Genomic DNA, 23,129 nt, shown 5'->3' on the forward strand with positions numbered 1-23,129 from the left:
ATTGACCTTCAGTATTTCATCAACCAGTCTTACCAGTCTCACATATGCTTCAGACATTAAACAGAAGATGTTGCCTGATGATATTTAATTTTCCAACATCCACTCCCATTTCCAATTGCTCCATTAGTGATTTTAACTATCAAAGTCACTAATATCATTGTCATTATTGTGTGATTATTCTGATCTTACACCTGTTACTTCCAATCATATTCAGAACTGAAGAAGCCTTTTGGATCAGAGGTGAAACACATTAAAAAAATTTTAAAAGTCCAACTGCCTTCTATTTGGGCTCTTGGGAACCCCAAGTGAACTAACACTGCTACAAATTAAAAAATTGATTAAGAAAAAAAAATCTGTTTAAGCTACACAAGCCCACTCCTCTAACTAGTCTAGGTTGACAATTATTGTAAGTAGCACAAAAAAAAATAAAAGGAGGCTTGTAAGAGAAAAATAAATCTGTGCCGCAAAGTTAAGGTGAGTTTCTTATTCATGTTCTATGTTGTGGCGACCATACAGTCTGTTTTCAGTGAGCTTACCTGTGGGCCAGCACAGCTGATCTTGCAGACATCACAGTAGTGTATCTGAGTGGGCTTGGGTGGCTGCTTGGGTCGAAGCTGCTTACTCTGGAATGTGGGTTTCTTAGGGAAAGTGTTTCCTGACCAGGCAGCTGTTGCTGCCACTGCTGCAACTGCCTGCTTCTGCTGCTGCTGCTGCTGGTAGTAGCTGGAGGCCGCTGAGTACACAGCTGCTTCATAGCCCGAGTACGATGTTCCTAGTCAAAAAAATATATAAATAAATAAAAAATCTTGAAGTCTTTTCATTTACTGTAGGATTCAATGCTTTTTTTAATACACAAATTCACTTCAAAAGTCACATCTAAGCATTTCATCTGTCATTTACAGAAAAACATAAAATCAATTCAGATTCTAGAATACAGACTCCAATTCAATTACATTCATTCCAATTTGTTCCTATTTTGATACAATGAAGTCAAATTCATTTTATAATACCAAAACTACCTCTTAACATTGTCAAGATGGTAAAATTTCAGAAAAGCAGTAGTAAGAAAAATGTTGAAGGTAAATTTGGATATACATCTTTCACAAAGATAAAAAAATATTACAGTGTGACAATTAATAATCATTATTAAAATTAGAGGTAGAACCAATTAGCCATCTCAGCACCTATTCAGAAACAGGAATAGGTGACAAGAAGAGTTGGTTGTATTTATTTTATAGTTTGAAGTTTGTAAATGAGATTCGGTTGTGGTGTTACTTTCATAAACTACTCAGACTCATCTAAGGCTGCATGATATCAGAAAAATATGTAATTGCGATAAAGTGGGTTTATGCCATCTAGCATGTTTACTACCTCACCACTGCTGATACAGGAGCTTTACTCATAGTTTTGAGCTATCGGCTTTAGATGCTTTGTCCGGGTTGTAATGTTACTCAAACTCTGAAGCAGTTAGTACCATGCTTCAGATTTTATTGTTGGATGTTCACTAGAATCTTTGCAATTTTTAAACTTCCAGCTGCACTTCAATATTTGAATGCTCAGTGGAGGGGATGCTGTGTAAAGTTATGAGCTAAAGTAGGGAGAGATGAAGACCTCAGTTTCCACTGATTTTGATTTAAATTAGTATCTGGAAGAATTTACATTTTCTGATTATTCTGAAATTGGAAACAACTACTGAAAGAAAACTGGAAAACAGTACTGTTTCCAATACATATGCATTTTTTTATACTAACAGGTTCCAATGCCCTGAATATACAGTGTATCACAAAAGTGAGTACACCCCTCACATTTCTGAAGATATTTAATATTTAAGTATATTTTTTTCATAGGACAACACTGACAAAATGACACTTTGACACAATGAAAGAAGTCTGTGTGCAGTTCATATAACAGTGTAAATTTATTCTTTTGACCGTCTCTTTCTTAGGGGTTTATGGCTGTGGAAAACCAGGTCAGAGAATCATCTTTACCCAGACAAATTGCATAAAATCCAAACTGACAATCATTTACCAGAGTAGGTGACAGCATTGGTGCTGTATGTTGGGCTTTGGGAGTAAGAAGGAACAACTGAGGCTGCAGCCGCTGCAGCTGCCACTGGCTGAACAGTGGAGGTCACCGGGAAGATGGAGAAGGTGGATGAAGCTGGACTGGCAGCAGCTGGCTTGATGACAGTAACCTGGCGATTCTGTTGGCTCTGGGTATAGGATGTTACACCTTGACTATATACAGCTTTGGGAGCTACACAAAAAAAGTAATAAAAGTTTAATGTATACCTGAAGTCAAGATTATCAGATCAGCTTTAATCTTTAGCCCCATAGCTGAATTATGAATATATTTCATGTAACTGTTTACATTCATCGCTGTTGTGATTATTAATGACCTATCAAGTAAAGCTTATTTATGTGTGATTTTAATTTCATGTCTTATTTAATGGAAAAACCACAATTGCCAAATTGTGTTTTTCAGCATCGGCAGAAAAGAGACACAGATTTGCGCACATTTTGTAATGGAAACACAGCTAGTAAAAAACTAAAACCAGAGACTGTTGCTTTCTCTTCTAGAAAGAAAGAGCAAATTGCTGAGTATTACTGAAAAAAATGCTCACAATATACAAAATGGTTGGAAAGAAACTGTCCCAGCTATGCTATAGTGAAGCACTGAAGTGATTTCTAACTTAAGCGATTTCTCTTTACTTGGATTCAATTACAGTGATGGAGAGCTCAAACAATCATCTTTGGTCAGCAAAGAAAACAAGTGTGTAGCTTACATGAAGAAATTGCTGAATGTACATTTTCAGGGGTGATCAAACAAGCATTATACATAGAGAAATGTACATAAGGAGCATTTTAAAACATACCTGTCTGATAGTAAGAGTCTGCAACACTGGGCTGCGGCTGTGCAGCAGCAACAGCTGCTGTGACAGAAGGCTGCTGGTAGTACTGCTTACTGTCATAAGCTACAGCTGAAGCCGTGGAGCGAACATATGAGTAAGAGTCCTGCAAAGAAAATCTGAATTTCAAGTCTGGTTGCTTATTTTCTTGTTCCCAGAGAAATGTCTAATATCAGAGAAATGTTGTTAGCCATATCCAACTCTGAATATAAAAAGTTCCTAATTGGAATTGGAAAAATCTGATGGTTGGAATATGAAAGTCTGTATTAAAGCAACCCCAAAAAGGACAAATGAAACCCTGTGGAAGAGTGACCTATCTGGGGGTGAACCTACTGTATTTGAATATCTGAAGACATAAAAGACAAAACATTTATGCAAGTGCATCAAACTTAAATGCAGTTCTTGTATTTTGTAAATTTAAAAGCTCAATAATTTAATTCCTCTGGTATCCATCACATCAACAACACAGGTATCCCAGAAAGAGGACATGTGTGTTGAGTACCTGGTAATTCTGTGAGGTGACTGGTGGAGGGGGTGGCGGGACCTCCGCTTGGCGTTGTGGGTAGCCATAATCATTGGTAGTATGGGTTGGCTGGTATCCTCCATAAGCGGCAGCAGTTGCAGCTGCCACGGCAACAGGCGCAGGTCTTGCCACAGCAACGGCAGCTGCAGTGGGTGCATAGGCTGCTGCAACAGTGTGTGCTGCCACCGGTGCCTGATGAACTGTGTAACTGGCCACAGTGGTGGGATGAGTGTATGCTACCCCTGCAGCTGGCTGCTGGCTGGAAGGACAACAGGGTCAAAGGTCAGCTTCAAACACAGAACCACGTAATACTAAAAGAGACATAGCTGAGAGAAACCCTGAGGTCTCCAGTTTACTTCAGCTGTTCCATAACAACAGGGTGCTAAAAGTATCCAAGTGTTACCAACTATGGACCATTTGGTGCTTTAAGTGTCACCAGGAAGCCGCCTGCTCATAATGGAGCTGAAAGACATCTCAGAGTTGTCTGCACACTTATTAAAATCCTCAATCTTTCATTTTTCTAAAGGCTGGGCTTTCAAAGTCAGGTACTGAAGTACCTGGCTACTGCAACTTTCAGATGACTGAGCACATCTATTCTGTTCCTACAGTTAAACTTCCCTTTTGTGCTTGCTAACATTTCTTTAGCTTGCAGCATTCTTTCATACATTTAGTCTTCCTCTCCAGTCAGGCTCACAGAAATTTCAATCTTGCAATTTTTTTTGGCTTGCTTTTAGACTTCCTTGAGCCAAAAAACTAAATCCACGACAAGGGTCAATGTCACTGCCTTCTTCTGGCCGTTGCAGTTTACTACACCCAGTTAACCTAGACTAATAACCAAAGGCCTGTTTTTCAGCAGATCAAGACACAAATGTTATTAGTAATTTGGTCACAAAGGTGATTAAAAAGCTTCACAGTGAGAAATTGTTGTCTTTTGTTGGATGGTTAAGGTCAACATTTCACATAGGGTTCTCGAAAATCTAAATCACAAAGTCAAATATTAGGTGATGCTAGAATGCAGCAAGCTGTGACTCAGTGACCTTGTCCAACTCCTCAGATCAGTCCAGATGAAAGAAAGCTGACTGCTACAAGAGGTTAAAAAAAGAAATATGTACATTATGAGCCAAATCCTCAAGCCATCACATTCAGGTTGTTCGGTCCAAAACAAATATACAGTACAGACCAAAAGTTTGGACACACCTTTCTAATTCAATGGGTTTTCTTTATTTTCATGACTATTTATAAGGCAAGAAATCCCACTTATTAACCTGACAGGGCACACCTATGAAGTGAAAACCATTTCAGGTGACTACCTCTTGAAGCTCATCAAGAAAATGCAGAGTGTGTGCAAAGCAGTAATCACAGCAAAAGGTTGCTACTTTGAAGAAACTAGAATATAAGGGCTATTTTCAGTTGTTCTACACCTTTTTGCTTAGTGCATATTTCCACATGTGTTATTCATAGTTTTGATGCCTTCAGTGTGAATCTACAAAGTCAATAGTCATGAAATTAAAGGAAACTCATTGAATTAAAAGGTGTGTCCAAACTTTTGGTCTGTACTGTATATCAATAAGAAACAAATAAGGCACTCTGACATAAGGAGAAGACTGAAATCTTCTTCAGCCCACTGGCCCAGAGCTCATCTGGGCCAGTGGACCTCATCTGGTATGGCAGTAGCACATACGCGGACAAGAAGGCGCTCTAGAGGGTTGTTAGGGCAGCAGAGAGAACCATAGGCTGCCCCCTCCCCACTATGGAACAGATTTACACTTCTGGGCTCCACAAGAAAGTTTTGGACATTTTAAATGACTCTTCACACCCTGGCCATGGTCTCTTCCAGCTGCTGCCATCAGGCAAGAGATACAGAGCAATAAAAACCAGGACAAATCGCCTAAAACACAGTTTTTACCCGATGGCAATCATGTCACTAAATTCAAAGGCATAAGAACTTCTGCTCTTGAAACCACTTTGTTAAAAATGTAAATTCTGTTGCGACACCTCCAGGCGCTGCAACCATCTTCTGATGTCTATTTATTTCTCATTTTGTACTATTTATTTCTTTTTCTTTGTATATTATGTATATACACATAACCTGCATCTTAACTCGAGCAAATCTCAATCTCGTTGTAATCTGTTGATGACAATGACAAATAAATCTTATCTTATCTGTTTAGCTGTAGTTCTATCCTAGATTGAGCGACTAAAGGAGACAGTACTGCCAAAAAATCTTTTACTTTTTCTATAGCATAGAAAGTACTCCTGGATCATATTGGCTATGCTTCCTTTAAAAATGTTGAGCAGCTGGAATAGATGAAAATACTACCAGTATCTGCGTGACATTTGTCAACAGAAAGAAGCATGAAGAACTCTAGAATGTCCAGGAGGGTGGCTGTGATGATGTGGGCTTGAACAGACACAGTGGAGTAAGAGCAGTTGATGGGCTGGATCCCCAATCAATCACTTGCTGAAAAGTTGCTGAACACCTAGGATTCTGGTGCTCTCTACTCTGTCTCCAGGATATTAACATCCACACAACAGGGTGCCAGTGGACAAGATACATCACAAGATGCTGAAGGCTCTGGGAATTTTGAGGCTGTCATATTTGGCATGTCTCTTCAACATCACTCAGCAGTGTGCTCCAACTTATCAGTCTCTTTGGGTAAGTTGGAAGGAAGGGGCCAACCTTTCTTTGAACAGAGGACGAGCATTGCAGCTTTCATCCTGAAATGTTAACCAGATCTGTGACCTCTTGGTCGAGGGTTGCTGCAGAAAAAAAGTTGCCAGGGATGCTCTATAGGGCCATCTATAGGGCCTGTATAAAGAATGCAAGAGCTGAGTCTGCATTCTCAGCACAGCATTGAGTTTGGCCTCTGCCAGGATGCCCTTTGTCCCAATTCTGTTTCTGTTGTTCATCTTAATGTGGTGTCTGGTTTGAGAACTCTTGGGGTCTGTTGAGGAAAATAAGTATGTTTATCTTTCTTCATGTGTGTGAAAACTTATGGCCTTGACCGAGTTGTAGTTTCTACTGAGAGGAATGTTGATGAAATGACAGTTTAAGAACAAAGCAGATCAGATAAGGTTGTTGCTTCAAGCACAAGGGTGCAATAAAATCATCTGGGACCTCAATTATTCAGTTTGGTGGAGGTCAGTATTAAGTAACGTCTACTGTGGTGTGTCTTAACTGTGTATAAAACTTGGTAATAGGTCTGGTTGTGTTCGAACCAGACCAGGATGTTAATATGCTGATGTGTCGCTTCTCGCATGCAAGAATAAATTGAAGAACCGTCTTTGTTTAAAGTCAGTGCCAGGTCTCATGTAATTCACATATTTAGCTATGATGGGTTTCTTTTCTCCATCTCTTTTAGACCAAGCATGTAAAATGTTGCTTGACTAAGAGGTTAGAGTCATTCTAAGAAATCTTCCTAACCCTGAATAAGCTCATAGAAGTAGTTGTCCCAGTTAAACTGGATCATTTTAAATTTATGACACAAAACATATTCCATAACTTGTGAAACTTTTATTCTATGAGTAAATGTAAAAAGGATTCAAAAGATTTTATAATGTTACAAAATTAGTATTAACATAAAGAGATTTTATATAACAAAATGTGTAGACAAGGCACAATCAGGATGCTAACCTAGGCCTAACTCTGGGTACATTTCAGAAGAAAGGAAGGTAAAGGCTTGTGATAAAAGTGGACAATGTTCAGAAAAACGCTGCTGATCTCTAAGGTTTAAAGAACCAGGAATATTAATCTATTTCTTTCACTAATTCATTCCCTGATTTAACATTTTATTTGGACATGAATGTAAGCAAAATGTATTAAGGCAAAATATTCAGTTGCTGTTTTTAAAATTATTACATATTTTGTGAAATGCAGTAATCATGCCCTTAAAGCTGAACCAACACTTATTCTACACACTAAAAAAAAGTGTCTGCTCAACATTTAATGGTAATATCCATGATCTATTCTAGAGATAAGAAACAGAATGGGTTCAGATTTTCCCAAAGAAATTGTAATTATTCCACAAGCTTGTGTATTCAAATATGATAAGGGCTTTTACAGACACCATCCACCTACTACATAGTTTAAAATAAGAAATATTTATCGAACACCATGAAAACATACATTGTTATGCTGACATTCCCCAGGCTAGTTTCTTCAGTTATTTGAAGAAATCCTATTTTGTGTATATTGTATTCAAATTCTGTGCTTTATCCAACAGAAATGTTCTGTCCCTCTTCTCAGAAATGACCACTTTTCAAAAATTATTTGGAATATGGTTTTAATACAAAACTTTGGGACATGAAACTAGTCCAGACCTTTTTCCATCACCTTCTCATTTTTTAACTAAGCATTATTAAAAGCTTTGCACTTTTGCAGAAGAAGGTTTTAGATGTGACCTTTTGTTAGATGTTCTCATACAGATGCAACTCATCTTTATCAGAATGCATCTGTATCAGAGCCAGATCCTTCACTCTAACATGTTTTGCTGAGCTGGATTCCTTTCAGCTCTATTGACAGCTATGCATGTCAGACAAAGCTAAGATCAAATTTGCTTTGACAACATAATTGAATGTTTTAGTGTGGAAATAAAATGCATTAGATCTAATAATTAACAGCTATATGAACGGGACTCTCCGGTTTATTTAGTCTCTGGCGTGGAAACATGCATTTTGGAATTATCCGAGGGTGCAATATATTAGTTAACGCAGAGTACAATTCAAATCTCAACTTTGGCTTTCATCCAAATACGCAGAAGGACAACCGCCCCCTCCCCCAGTTGGGACAATGGTAGCACTGGGGATAAATCACCCAGGTTACATAAATCATGCATAAATTCACAGTTAATACCATAAAGAGGTGTGTTGGTGTCAAACAGCTAAAAATCTACAAGTTCCTTACCTGTACTGAGCTGCGGCGCCATGCGTAAATCCGAAATAATTGCCGGTAGCCATTTTGGCATCTTCACCAAGCCGGCTGGGCACTGCAGAGGACAGACACAGCAGGCTCTGATGAGCGCATTTCAAGGACTAGCCATTAGCTTGTTTATTCGTGATGCTCAGTAGCTTTTAGACAACCATAGGTCAGAAGAAATCAGCCTAAGTAATGTCCAAGCTTTTAATGATACTCACCATAGGTGAAGGAGACCACTGGACATATAGGAATCATTGGGTATTTTTAAGCGTTCTAACGATGCCTCACTAGTACACCAGCCTCTTCATATTACATGTCGTACCCGGAAATGCTGCCTTCGCGCATGCGCCACAAGAAGGCAGGGTGCGGTCTAGCTCCTGATCCTGCGCCAGTAATATTTTAGTTAATCGGGACTACTGGTGTCATTCATACATCAACGTTATACAGCGACTATGGAGAGAAAATAAACAAAAGTAGTGTGCTTTTTGGACCTACTTTTAACCTCGGTTTTGGTCCATTGATTGGTCACCAAACCGCTACAGACGTTTATATGGAGAGCTGGTTAAAAATTAAAATAAATAATTTTGCTTAATTTAGTCATAAGAGAGAAAAAAATTGGGATAAATTTTTCAACGTCATATTTTAACGATGTTATTCATTTATTTATAAATGTTACAGTTTCAAACTAAATATTTAGTTGGTGAGCTAACTAGATTCAAAGCAAATATTTATTTAGAAAAATATAAGATCAAATTGCTTTGAGAACATAACTGAATGTTATGTTCACTTATGTTCATAACATAACCACTAAATCAGACTAAATAAATATTTACACCGATGCTAAATATTTATTTAGCAACTACCATAAATGTTTTACAGCAAACAACATGTTTAGGCAATAAGCTAAATATTTATCCTGCTAAGAGCAAAAAATAATGTGTAACTAAATATCTAGCTTCTTAAATAAAAACTTAGCTTCAAACAAATTTTTGAAGATAGACATTTTGCTTCATATTTATGTGAAGCTGAGCATTTTGCTTCAAATATTTGACTATAACTAAATAGCTTGCTAAATACTCAGCAAGCTATTAGCTAAATACTTAGCAAGCTAAACCTTGGCGCATAAGGGTTTGGCATCTTATGTGCCAAAATATGGTACAAAGGTGCCAAGACATTTTGCTAAATTAGTAGACTACATATGTAGTCTGTAATTAAATATTTAGCTGCAAGCTAAAGATTTTGCTACTAACAAAATATTTAGTTTGTTGCTAAATTTAAATTGGAACTAAATATATAGATTGGAGTTAAATATTTAGCTTAGTAACTAAACATATAGCATATGACTCTGAAAATGACATATGAGATCCATTTCTTCTCTTACAAAAATAACCCAAATTAATGTGGTTAAGTTTTGACTATGTAACTTAAAAACTACACCACATAGCAGACTATTGAAGATGAGAGAAACCAAATCCAACAATGCAGATAAGTTTTAGCTTAATTGTGCAAATCCTGCAAAAGTAGCCCTAGCTATTGAGTGCATACCCTGTGAGGTACATTGACGTACCTTTCTGTTATAAAAATCATATTTTCAGCAAACATTGATTTTAATTGAATTTAATTTCATTTTCTGTTTTTTTAATCACATTGTATTGTATGTAAGAGTATTTTTTTTCCTTTCTACAGTGGTTATTTTATATATATATATATATATTGGATGTTAAGAAACAACACAAACTTTGATATGTGCAGTTGTCCAACTGCTGTGGTTTGTCTTAGGGAACATTTCTGTAATCTCTTTCTCTTTATTAATAATAATAATAATAATAATAATAATAACACATGAAAGACTGACTGTCTCCCCGGGGCCTCTTTCCAGGGGAAGAGGACACGCTGGGTGTCCAGACACGCTGTTTCTTGCCTGACCTAGGAACACCTTGGGATTCCTCCAGAGGAGCTGGAACAAGTGGCTGGGGAGAGGGAAGTCTGGGCCTCCCTTCTTATGCTGCTGCCCCCGCGACTTGACTCCGGATAAGCGGAAGATGGATGGATGGATGGATGGATGGATGGATGGATGGATAGTGGCACAGTTGGTAGCACTGTTTCCTTGCAGTAAGAAGGTCCTAGGTTAGACTCTCTGCATGGAGTTTGCATGTTCTCCCTGTGCATGCATGGGTTCTTTCTGGGTACTCCAACTTCCTCCCAGAGTCCAAAAACATGACTGTTAAGTTGAATGGTTTCTCTAAATTCTCCTTAGGTGTGTGTGTGTGGGGGGGGTGCGTATGTGTGTGTGTGTGTGTGCATGGTTGTTTGTCCTGTCTGTCTCTGTGTTGCCCTGTGATGGACTTTTGACCTGTCCAGGGTATAGCTTGCCTCTTGCCCGAAATGTCTCACTGGAGATAGGCACTAGCACCCCTCCCAACCCCACTAGGGACAAGGGTGTAAGAAAATGGATGGATAATCTTGAAGTAAATAAACAAACAGAGAAATTATTTACTTGAGAAGATCTCTGTTCGTGACATTTTATGCTTTGTAATGATTAAAGCGAAGAACTCTTGGGAGGTCATAGGACTCTCCTACTGCCAGTGTTGTAGTCAAGACCAATTAACCCGACACCAACACAAGACCAAGACCAGAGTGTATCGAGACTGAGACTTCCCAAGACTGAGGGAAGTCGAGACCGAGTCAAGACCAAGACCAGCGCCCCGGGGTACATGACACAATAAAATGTGAAATATTATCAAAATTGCTTCTCAAATTGATTTGAAAGATTCATATTCCCATAAAACACCTAGATATTAAATACTTAGAGCTGAAATAAATTTAAGCAATATTAAAGCAGAACAAACTCTTTGTTCTGCTTTGCTTCCATCTCTGTGCTACAATCTGCGGTGGTCTCATGCCATCCCTAACAAGATAACGGCCCATATCATTCATGTCAGAAACCACCACTGTCTGCACCATTAAACATAGCAATTGAACCAATGCACTAACTGTAAACAACGCTCAACTGTGAACACTAACCAAGGAGCAACAAGCAAGAAGTAACCAAGCACAAGGCACTCGCCATGACTGTTCTCGCCCTCTCTCCCACTGCATGAAGCCAGGCAGCACAAAGTGCTGTAATGTCTGCCACATGACAGGTGACAAAAACAATCAAAGAGAAATGTGCATGCATGGTTTCGTTCTTGTGTTTTATTTATTTGCTATATCAATGTATATATGGTAATAAAATAAAATAGTGATAGCTACTGCAGTGTACGCAGAGCATTACAAGAACAAAGAACAGCTCTCAGTGAGGCTCCAGTCCTATCTTCTTTGTAAAGAAAAGTTCAGAAGACTCGGCTTGTTCATGAATGTCACACCCAGGGCCGGCCCAAGCCTCCATCGGACCCTAAGCAAAATGTGGTTTTGGGGCCCTGTAGTTCTGCTAACAATGTGGACTGGCTGCAATCAGCAGCCCGATCATTAGATCATTCACACATCTGCTATAAACTGCTATAAATCACAAATGCTTATGTGTCTCGGTACAGCCAGCATTGCTAAATAACGTCAACAGAGCTAACCTTTCTTTGAGCTTCTTTTCTAAGTGACGAAAAAAGTTAGACGTAGTCCCCACCGTCTGTGAAAGCGAAGCGCTGCTGAATTAGCTGTCGCCGTCGGATTTTTTATGATTATTGCAGCGCAATTCTATTACTGAAGATTAGACAGACATCTTCTGCCGCTCAAAGAAAACCACTACGCATGTCTCGGAGCGCTGCGTGCGAGTGAAAGGTGGGGAGGGAGTGGAGGAGAGTTACAAACACGTAATTGGTAAGTCACGTTATTGCTTGGATTTTAATCGGTGTGTTTTGCATGCAGTGAAAACAAAGATGTTAACAAAGAAACTGGACAGTATGTTGTAAGTTTAGTTATATTTCCACAGTTGTGGTCTTGACTGGTCTTGAAATAAAATCCCGAGTCCTCAGCACCCGAGACCGAGACAAGACCGAAACCAAATGCTGTCGAGTCCGAGACGAGACCGAGACCATCTCCAGACCAAGACCGGTTTCGATTACTACAACACTGCCTACTGCAGAATTTTAATATAATAGTTGTCAGAAGCCACATAAACATTCTGCCCAGATGATGCATCAAGAACTCTGTTCTGCCAGAAAAGAACAGAGCCAGAACTGAGCCAGAACTCTGATACTCTGTTCCTGTTCTTGATGTAACAAGAACTGTTCTTGATACATCATGATGTATCATCATGTTCTTGATGTATCAAGATACATCATCTGGCTCAGATATGGAATGTGGTCTGGTAGAAGCTGCCAGAACAGAGTTAAGTAATTTTGTTCCTTCAGAAGGAACACACTGAAATGTGTTCTCTGTCCAGGTTATAGAGTACATAAAGGTTGTACTTTGTGAAGATTGTACTCCAGATAATACCTGGAGTAATACTCCTTTTATGGTTGTACTTTGTGAAATCTCCGAGCTGCGTGATGAGAGAGTTCACAAACACAATGACCTTTATGACGTTTATAATGATAAGTACACCGATTGTAATCAGCTACAAGGATTACAGGCTTAGTCAAGGCGATTTACACTCCATTCCCGTTGGGGGCAGTATTGTATCAAGACGTTTATCGACACCAGCCACAGAAGGCAGAAGAGGGAGAAAAACGTCTTGCAGTGATGGGATTTTCGGCTCCTTTTCGAGATGCGGCTCTAATGGTTCTTCTTACTGTGGAGAGCCGGCTCTTTCGGCTCCCAAACGGCTTCCCATATATATTTTGACATTATTAATTAATTAATAGCTTAAACCTAATTTTATAATATTTTGTTTCATTATTGACATTGTTAAGCACTTATGATGAGTAAAAATGCCGCATAACAATGCTTTATAAATAAACCTTTTATTATAACCAATTAAATTATCACAAAATAGCACCACTTCCACAAAAATAACTTAAAATAAATTAAACAGTTAAATATAAATACAAACACTCACCACAATATGAAAAAGTATCAAAGCAGCTTCATAACAGAAAAGGTGCCACAATACAAATATCAAATACAGTGCTATTAAATTAAAGTATAAAACTATGAAGGATAAAAAACATGTGAACAACACAAGTTTTGAACCACTAGAGATGAAGAACTCACTGTATTAAATCACTCAAAGACTTACAGATTGGCGTTGAGAAACACCAGGTGTCTAAGCTTGGCAGGGCTGATCCTGTTCCTTCTCTCAGTTATGATCTGTCCAGTTTTAGAGAAGATCCTCTCTGAGGGGATGGATGTTGCCACTATGCACAGTCTACGTGCCATCACGTGAGAGAGATGTGGATAGACCAGTGCCTTTGTCTCCCACCAGCTCAGTGGGTTGGCACTCCGCTGGAAAAGAGGCTCCTCAAGGTAGGACCTCACTTCCAGAATAGCATCAGCTGTAGGATTCCTGGTTGCAGTGTCTCCGCTTGCCTGCTCCTCAAAAAACCTCCAAACAGCTGATGCTGATGCTCCAGCTCACGTGCTGCTGCTCCCTCCTCTCCTCCATGACCCCCTTGCAGGTGAGATGACTGCCCATACCTTGATGCTGCTGTATTTATTCTTTGGAGGGCTTCGTCGACTGCTCGGTTGTCATTAAAGGCCACCTTTTTGAAACGGGGGTCGAGGATGGTGATTTCAGACAGAACTGTGTTGTACTCCATCCGGTGGAATTTTTTGTCCATGCTTGAACAGAGAGAATTCACCAACTCCTTCACGCTCTCTGTGGTTACTCTGCTCTGGTGCTCTGCTGTCACTCTCTGAAGACCCCTGCACAGTATCAGCATTTTGGAGCCGGTAACATACCTGACAAAAGAAGCATCAAAATATTATATATTATATAATATTTATATAGCCTATTTAGCAATATTATTTTAAGTTTCATTTCTAAATTGCTTTACATACTAATAATTTTATTTATTTAGTAGTATTATTTTCAGCCACTTCTAAACCTGTTTGTCAAATAAATAATTTAACAAATAAAAAAATTACAATGATAATAACATCATAATAAATTTTAATAGGTATCATAGTAATATTATAGTAAAGTTCAATGAGATGATGTTTGAACACTATACCTCTCTGCGCTGATCTCCACTGTGACCTGGTCGAAGGGCTCCAGGACACTGCAGGCCTCTTGCAGAGCCTCCCACTCCTCTTGGCTGAGAGGAGCCACAGGTGCATTGATCACTGCCAATGTTGGGATAACTGCATCCTTTGATTCAAGCATTTGCTGGACCATATGGAATGTAGAATTCCAGCGGGTGACACACTCCTGTTTGAGCTTAAGCTCTGCCATAGACATCTGCCGCTAGGTGGATTTAAGTTTTTCGGTGGAAAAATTCCACTATTGCCTTCACTTTGTCCACAGTGGGCTTCATAGCCCTCAGAGCATTTCTCACAAATAGATTAATGGTATGTGCCAGGCATGGATGGTGTGTCCATTTCAACAGCAGCTGAGGCTCTCTTCACCCTTTCTTGCAGGGAGGCCCGTGCTGCATCATACAGGCCTGGGATTATTTTCTGTGACAGGGTTTTTCAGCTGGGGAGGGCATACATGGGATTGAGGGAATGGCAGTAACTCCTAAATCCGACATCCTCTACAATGGAAAAGGGCTGGAAATCACGTGCCACCATCTTGGCAAGCTCCGCATCGATTGCGCTCTGTCTTGCTGGAGTTAGAGACTTCTGCAGGAACTGCTTCATAGAGCTCTGGGTTGTGGATGCAGGAAGGTGGGATCCAGGCTGGGATGTAGGAATGGGGGCAGACATTGTTGCCGAAGGAGCAGTTGATGTTCTTGCACCTGAAGAAGCAGCTGCAGTACTTGTTGCACTCGCGCTTTCAGAAGGTTGTGGTTCCCTTTCTGGCCTCGACTCCTCCAGCAATACCGAGGCGTGTGATGTCCGCATGTGGCTGTGCAGGTTGTTTGTCGAGCCTGCACGATAGGAAATGCTGACTTTGCACAGTCTGCACTCTGCCCTGGAGCTTGATGTAGCATTAAAATGAGTCCAAATCTTGCTCCGTTTTCTGTCACTCATTTATTTTCACCTATTCAGTTCTCACACTGACTCCCCTTCTTTCTTTCGTGCTTCTTGACCGCTGAGTGAGTGTCTGTACATAAACACCTGCCTACGAACGCTATACAGCTTGGCCAACTGCCTGCCGTTTCCACAAAAAAAGTGGAGATAAACTTTTTTTTCAGTGTTTTCCTGCCACATTATTAATTGAAACTATGTGTGATTGGTCAGATGTGTGGAGCACATTCTTGACATGAGGGCAGTGGACCGACCGAGGAAAAAAAACTCTCCGCTCTAGCACTGGCAGAAGAGCAAAACGCGCAAGGAGAGGGAGAAGGGGGAGGAGAGACAGTGAGGCACCGCAGGACAAAAAAAAAAACGATGTGGGGAAAAACATTCGGCTCTGGCACTTGCAGAGCACAAGCACAACGACAGGGAGGCGGAGAGACAGCGATATACTGTAGAAAAAAACCCGGCTCCCAAATAGGATCCTAAAACGGCTCCCATTGTGGAGCCGGTTCCAATCGTTCACTTTAAAGAGCCGGCTCTTAGAGCTGGATCGTTAGCGACCGACACATCACTAACGTCTTGGCTTCCCCCGCACCGCCAAGTACAGCTGCTTCTTTCGGACATTATAAAAGCTAGCAGACAGAGTATAAGTGAGTACAATGGGTGCTGGAGGTGAAGCCTAGTAAGGTAGTTATCTGTTCAGATTCAATGTATTGCTTGACCAGTATTATAAGAGGAAAATCTGAAAGCCGTCAAGATCTTTTATATGAAGTTAGTTATTTGATATATGGTTTAAAGCAACAAAAGCAACAATTCACATGGGTTCCAGCACATAAAGGAATTGTAGGTAATGAAAAAGTAGATAAGTTGGCTAAAGAAGCAGTTAAAGCAAGAGAAATTGAATATGATGTCCCACTAAGTAGAGCAGAAATAAAAGTAATTATTAAAGATAAAATAAATAATATATGGTAGGAGAGATGGAATTTAGAAGAAAGAGGAAGGCATTTACATAAAATACAGAAGGAGATAATCATAAGAAATAATAGCATAATAGGAGAGAGGAAATATGGATTAACAGGGTGAGTATTGGGCATACTAGTTTAAATAGTGGTTTAAAAATAATAGGGAAACATCCATCAGGTGATTGTTCTTATTGCGGGGAAACAGAAGGAGTAGAACATGTGTTGATTTATTGTAGGAAATATACAAAAGAGAGGAAAGAACTGGAAAGAGTAATGGGGAGTTTAGTAACTATGGATAATTTATTAGGGAAGCATCGATCATATGACATAATTCAAGCACTTATTAAATACTTAAAAGATACAAAATTAGCTGAGAGGATTTAGTATGTGTGTGAGTGTGTAAGTATGAATATAATTTAGTAAATTTATTTATTTATTTATTTTTGAAGATGTATAGTAAAAAAAATTAAATTTCTGAAGTTACATCTTCGTCCAGTTGATGGAGGTAATGCGCAAAGTGTGTAAACTGCCATAAAACGCAACAAAAGAAGAAGAAGATAAGCGAGCACGGCGGTTCAGACGCCACAAAAAGTGACCGTTCAGGATGAGCGGGATGCGGACAACTCTGATCTCCACCGCGGCGATTGCTTCCATGGGGCTCGGATATGGACTATGGTCTGTGATATCTCCAGGAGAACAGCGAAGGAAAGAGATGCTGAAGGTGATTTCATGTAAACTCAACCTTGCCTCTCTCCTATCTGGAGTTTCTGTTTCAGCCTCAGTTTAGAGCTGGAATCCATGAGGATCTCCAGGTATTATTTACGAGAAAATGGTAATAAAATGGTAAAAAAGCACAGAGGGAGACGGAGGTAAAATACACCGCAGTGAAGTTAGTTTCAAGTTGGATATTCGATATTCGCGTTCCGCTGAGTAAGCGGCGTTTAGCTCAAGGTTGATCCGATTTATGAACGCTAATGTCTCCCCCGCTCCCTCCCCAAGCTCTTGGAGGTTCACTTAGGGACCGTCAACAAATTTCCGAACTAAACACTTCTGACAAACAAATGTTAATAAATTCCTTGAATTGTGACCAACTGACACAAAAAGTACTAATTCATGCTTTTACATGAGACACACTATACAATTTTAAGGTCATATTCAACATTTTAAATAATTTTAGTATTAAATAATATAAAGTTTTCTTTAATAGCTTCTAGGTCGTGTGCCCCATTCACTCAAAACCATTGTGAAATTATAATTCTAGTCTGTATAGATGAGGCAAACTAATGTATCTTCCATTTTAACACTTTTTTTTTAAAAGATTTTTTTGTCAAAATGTAATATTTTTCTTCAATAGCTTCTAGGTCATGTGACCTATTGACTCAAAATCACTGTAATTATTCTATTAGTCACACTCATTCTTATTCCAATTTAATGCTTTTTAAAATTTTTGGCAATTAGTCAAAAGTTAGCATTTTTCAACAATATTTTCGAGGTCATATAACCTATTGACTCAAAACCACTTTGAAATTGTCTACTAGTCTGTATAGATGAGGCACACTCAGTTATATTTCATTTAAACCCTTTTTATATTTTTGATAAAAAATTCTTGTCGAAATTTAGTATTTATCTTCAATAGCTTCTAGGTCATGTAAGCTATTGACTCAAAATCAGTGGGAAATTGTTCGACGAGTCCGTATAGATGAGGCACACTCATTTTTATTTGATATTAACTCAAATGTATATTTTTGACATTTTTTTTGTCAAAATTGAGTATTTTTTTCAATAACTTCTGGTTCATGTGACCTATCGACTCAAAATCACTTTGAAATTATTGTACTAATCAGAGGAGATGAGGCACACTAATTTTATTCCATTTTAACTCATTAAAAAATTTTGTCAATTTTTTTAGTGAAAATTTAGTATTTTTCTTCGATAACTTTTAGGTCATGTAACCTATCAACTCAAAATCAGTGTGAAATTTTTCGAGTCCGTATAGATGAGGCACACTCATTTTTAGTCGATTTTAACCCTTTTTATATTTTAGATCAATTTCTTTAGTCAAAAGTTTGTATTTTTCTTCAATAGCTTCTGGGTCATGTGACCTATCGACTTAAAATCACTTTGAAATTATTCTACTAATCACAGGAGGTGAGGCACACTCATTTTTATTCCATTTTAACTTTTTAAATTTTTGGCAATTTTCTTAGTCAACATTTAGTATTTTTCTAAAGGCATTTATTGTCAGAACAATGTTCATTGTCTTACTATTTCCATTTAGATCCACATAAATTTGACATCAATCCAAACCAAGCACAGTAGAAAACTGTTGCCTCTTCCCATTAACACCTGAGCAAAATCAGGGTTGACCTTAAAAACCCCATCCCCCTTCAGACACTCAGAACTCAAAATGAAATACGCCCCCTGGTGGCGATAAACATAGGAAAGGATAAATGGCTCCTACACTGTGATAAGAGGAGAAAACTATAAATATATCTCTGCACTCGACTTTACTGTATGGCTGGCTCGCTGTTACTGTCTCTTACTCTGCAGTTGTGGAGTCACAATGTCTGGGATTATGAGCGCCCCCTGCCATGAGACAAGAGAACTGCCTACCTCAACTCGAATCTGTTCTCTGCCGTTTCTGATCGCTCCTCAGCACATGAAACACGTTACACACACAGTTGGTGACAAAAAAACACTGTACATTATATACATAAACTAATTTATGAAAAATCATTTCATACATTAAATGTTTTTTAACCATTTTATTGGCGACACACAGACAGGACGAGCATGCTACCATAGAATGGCAGCCAGTGCAGTTAGTGAGAGGTTGATCAATCCCAGGTGAGGCTCAACTCGCTGCTGCCTCACCGGCTTCGCTTCTGAGCATTTGAATGGGAAAATGTGAAAATTCAGCGATTTTGAACAAAAAATAATCAGAATTGGTTAAGCTAAATGAAAAATAGGTACTTTATAGTACAAACCACAGGGTGAAAATAGCAATATAAATTATTTTATCATTATATATTATTTTTCCATGATGACAGGTGAGGCCCTGACTCACCTGCCTTCTCTGACCGCACGTCATTGAACCATAGACATTAAAAAATCGGTCATGTTCTATTTTTGCCCGTCAAATTATAATCATATTAACATAGGCTTTTAGTCGCATTTTTATGCGGTTTAGTTGGTATTCACCTAATTGAAGCGTGAATCCAGATCCCATCACACACAAAGCAGATGAATGCATCTAACTTTTTCTCCGTAGTGACAGAACCCATGTGGCCCCAATACTTATAATAAATTAAATTAAACGACTCGACTTAAATTACAAGCACTTGACCTGCTGGGGTCGGAACGCACAGTGCCTCACAAGTTCCTCCTGGTCCACAATTGCAGAGAAATCTGCGCTAGTTCATCAGTTAGTTGATTCTGTTGGATACAAACCGATCAATTGAACTCTGCTAGCTTTTTTTTTTTTACCCCTCCAGGGGGTCTTTTGTGGGCTCTAGTGTCCCTTATATGACAGTAGGCTGACAGAAAACGGGGAAGGAGAGGAGGGAAGACATGCGGCAAATGTCGTCGGGTTCAGGAGTCGAACCTGCGACGGCCGCGTCGAGGACTCAAGGCCTCCAAATACGGGTCGCACTAACCCCTACGTCACCATGGCACGCCCAAACTCTGCTAGCTTTTTACCCTGTGCACGGTCCGGGCGTGCACTTTTGTGAGGATTTCTTTTGTGTGTGTGTGATTTCGCTGCCTCGAAACGGACAGATTGATTGAGCCGCCGCGCTCCTCCAGACCGCCGCTCTCCTTCTGGGTACAGGAGGAAATGTCTTCCAGCTCTATTTGTTAAAACCGCAGGATGAGTAAAGTTTAGTTTTTCGCACCAGCGGAGCCGCGTCCGCATTAGTTGTGCAGTGCGGGGCTGTGCAGAGACCTTTGGAGAGGCAAGGGGTCAAAGTTTAAAAAAAGGGCATATTGAACAAGATCTTAAAAAATTGTACAACAACATAGCACCAACCAATATTAATCTAATCTAATATTTCATTGGATCATACTATATCATTGTCATCATGTGGGGGCAAAGCAAAGCAAATATAATCTATGTTTCCCTGATAGGTATAATGTTACTGTTTTTGCTGCTGACAAAGCTGGAGGGCTGTGTTGATCTGAGACTGTAGCTGTTAAACAGACCAGAGGAGAGAAGGTTACTGGTTATGACGTTATGAAATAAGCAAATTTGCTGCTATATTACTAAATAAGCCCTGCTACTTTTGATTAACCTCTGTAACAACTTGGCTGTAGACTGTTTTAAAGATCAAAAAAGCACAGAGGGGTTAACTCTACATAATTCTTTTATGTTGGCACCTCTGAAATGTAGAATTGTCAGACTGAGATATCAAGGGAAGGAAAACTCAGTAGCTGCTGGTAGACCCCTCCAGACAAACAGGGGCGCATGTAAATGGTTGAATTGTAATAGGTCATAGATCTAAAACTGCAGCAGTCATGAGAATGTTATTACATTTTATTTAATGTATTCAGCAAAAACATATTTTTAGGTGTTGGAAAAAAATTTACTTTGATAAACGAGCCATTGTCAAACATTACCTATTTTTCTTTTCAGGAAAAAAAAAAGTATTACAGTATGACACGTCAACTCTGCTGTGGATACCATAGACAATGTTTTAAAAAATTCCAATAGACTAAATTATTTTTATCTCATTGCATAAACTGTCTTAATACCCTAATCCAGGGGTCTCAAACTCCAGTCCTCAAGGGCCGCTGTCCTGCAACTTTTAGATGTGCCTCTGCTGCACCACACCTGAATAGAATAATTAGGTCATTAAGGCTCTGGAGAACTGATCTACACAAGGAGGAGGTAATTAAGCCATTTCATTCCAGTGTTTTGTACTTGTGGCACATCTAAAAACTGCAGGACACCAACCCTTTAGGACTGGAGTTTGACACCTGTGCTTTAGATTGAGATATTTCACTAAAAAATGTAGAGGGAATGAAAAATGTAACAGAATTGTCTGTGTAGGAGCAAACATCCTGCAATAAAGCTCATTAAATTTCTTTTGTTCTTTTAGGTATAACGAAAACCTGGATGGACACCTCTGGACAAAAACAGAGGAAGAAAACAAATATTAGCCTTGCTCTTTTATATGGAAAAAAAAACCCAGATGAAAAATTTAGTGATGCTGTATAGGCCTGTCGCGATAAACGATAAATCAATTAATCGTAAGATGAATTAAAACAATCGACGTCATTTTAATTATCGGCATTATCGTCTCTTCCGACCTTTTTCTCTTTCAGCTAATGACACTGAATGAAAAAAGGCTCAACTCCGGTGCTCTCCACTGACCCTCCCTTCCTCATTTCCTTAGTGTAAAGCCCAGCGCACACTACGATCTTAGAGCTGTCGGCCGATTGTCGGCCCATTTTCAAAACCTGACAGACCACACATTAGCTGACAAAAATCCTAGGTATAAAGGTTCAATCGGTTCGTTCCTGCCGTGTGGTGTCCAACAATGGGCACAAAATAATGGCTACAAGTCCAGTGAACTAATTTTAAAACCAGGCATTAATCAATGCTTTACTACAATCTACCTGCAATGCATGTGGCTAGTGTCAGCGTAAAGTCCTGACTGAATGAAAATCATTACAACCTTGTTTAAGAGGCTTGTTTTCCTACCTGGACAGCCAGTCAGTGGATTTAACGCTTTGCCTATTTGCAGTTTGCAGGACATTATTTAAACTTAAGCCTTGATCTTTTTAGTCAGGTATGAAAATCAAGGGAGTTTATTCTTCACATCTTAGTCCAGCCACTAATTAAATCACAGTTCTGTGTTTGAATGATTGACTTGTCTATGCATGCGCACTGTATGTACAGACCTGTTACATACTGTCGGTATTCTTTCACAATTAAAACTGTATCAAACATACTCAAAATGTAGGAGTGCAATTAGTAACAGTTGTGAAAAGTCCTAAATGTCCTCCTGATTGTCAAAAATCACACAATTGTCCCTCACTTTGAGGAAGGAATCTTAGGCAGATCCAAGCCTGCCAAATAGGGCTCTTTATTTCCTAATACAGATGAGAACTGTCAGTTTATAATTAAAACACACCAAATCTCATTTGTTTAATGACTGTCACTTACACACATTTATGAAGTGAAATAATCTTTGACTATTTGTAAGGGTTTTCAAGTTCTTGTTTAAAACGTTAGATTGGAGTTTTCTATCAGTGAACATGAGTCTTCTGTACAAAGGTCTGTAATTTAAAGGTTTTTGTGCTTCCAGATTGTTTTTTACCTTACATTTTACATTAGCAAATATTTTGTTGAAGAAAAAAATCTTTTGTTCTGTTTTTTATAATTGTACGTTTTTAGTTTTTTTTTTTGTTTGTTTTCAAATCAAATGAACTCAGTTTATCATGAATTACCTGGGTTCTTTTATGTCCACTACCCACCAGAACCTCCCTGAATCAAACCCAGTGAGGATGGAAGAGACGAGGCAGAGGAATGCCATGCTGATGCAAGTCTTAAAGGACGCTGCTGAAACCAGCGACAACCTTGCAAGAGGATTAGGACCTGAAAAGTAGACGCACCTCTCTCTGTTCATTGCTGGCTGTTGCTTGACATGAAGAGCCACAAATGAATCATAAACATGAACACTGTTGGAGTGCATAGATTCCGTTGTCTAGCGTGCAATTCTGTACATTACACTTAACTGTTTGATTAAAGCTCTTTCAACTAAA

General features: G+C 39.1%; 2 protein-coding genes and 1 long non-coding RNA gene across 4 annotated transcripts in view; 1 reads left to right on the top strand and 2 right to left on the bottom strand.

Annotated features, from left to right (window-relative positions):
- zfr (zinc finger RNA binding protein) overlaps positions 1 to 8,702 on the bottom strand; it is a 45,884-nt gene extending 37,182 nt beyond the window's left edge. For both annotated transcript variants that reach the window (XR_003597689.1, XM_028034974.1), the window contains exons 1-6: positions 8,565 to 8,702; positions 8,335 to 8,416; positions 3,411 to 3,690; positions 2,876 to 3,014; positions 2,029 to 2,256; positions 537 to 772 (exon numbers count right to left, since the gene is read on the bottom strand). Coding sequence is in view for 1 of the 2 variants with exons in the window: in XM_028034974.1 (XP_027890775.1) it covers positions 537 to 772; positions 2,029 to 2,256; positions 2,876 to 3,014; positions 3,411 to 3,690; positions 8,335 to 8,416; positions 8,565 to 8,601 (1,002 nt within the window). In the remaining variant the exon portion in view is untranslated. The remainder of the gene's footprint in view (positions 1 to 536; positions 773 to 2,028; positions 2,257 to 2,875; positions 3,015 to 3,410; positions 3,691 to 8,334; positions 8,417 to 8,564) is intronic.
- An 8,171-nt stretch (positions 8,703 to 16,873) lies between these two features.
- On the top strand, positions 16,874 to 23,129 carry uqcc3 (ubiquinol-cytochrome c reductase complex assembly factor 3). Its single transcript, XM_028034997.1, has 2 exons — positions 16,874 to 17,085; positions 22,845 to 23,129. The coding sequence occupies exons 1-2, from the start codon at positions 16,969 to 16,971 to the stop codon at positions 22,971 to 22,973; spliced, it is 246 nt and encodes an 81-aa protein (XP_027890798.1). The 5' UTR covers positions 16,874 to 16,968; the 3' UTR covers positions 22,974 to 23,129.
- Positions 17,692 to 19,264, bottom strand: LOC114155210 (uncharacterized). The gene is made up of 2 exons (XR_003597693.1): positions 17,867 to 19,264; positions 17,692 to 17,735 (listed from the first exon to the last, which is right to left on the bottom strand). It is a non-coding gene; the product is annotated as an uncharacterized LOC114155210 (long non-coding RNA).

This window comes from Xiphophorus couchianus, chromosome 12, assembly GCF_001444195.1.
Source record: "Xiphophorus couchianus chromosome 12, X_couchianus-1.0, whole genome shotgun sequence".
Taxonomy (NCBI): domain Eukaryota; kingdom Metazoa; phylum Chordata; class Actinopteri; order Cyprinodontiformes; family Poeciliidae; genus Xiphophorus; species Xiphophorus couchianus.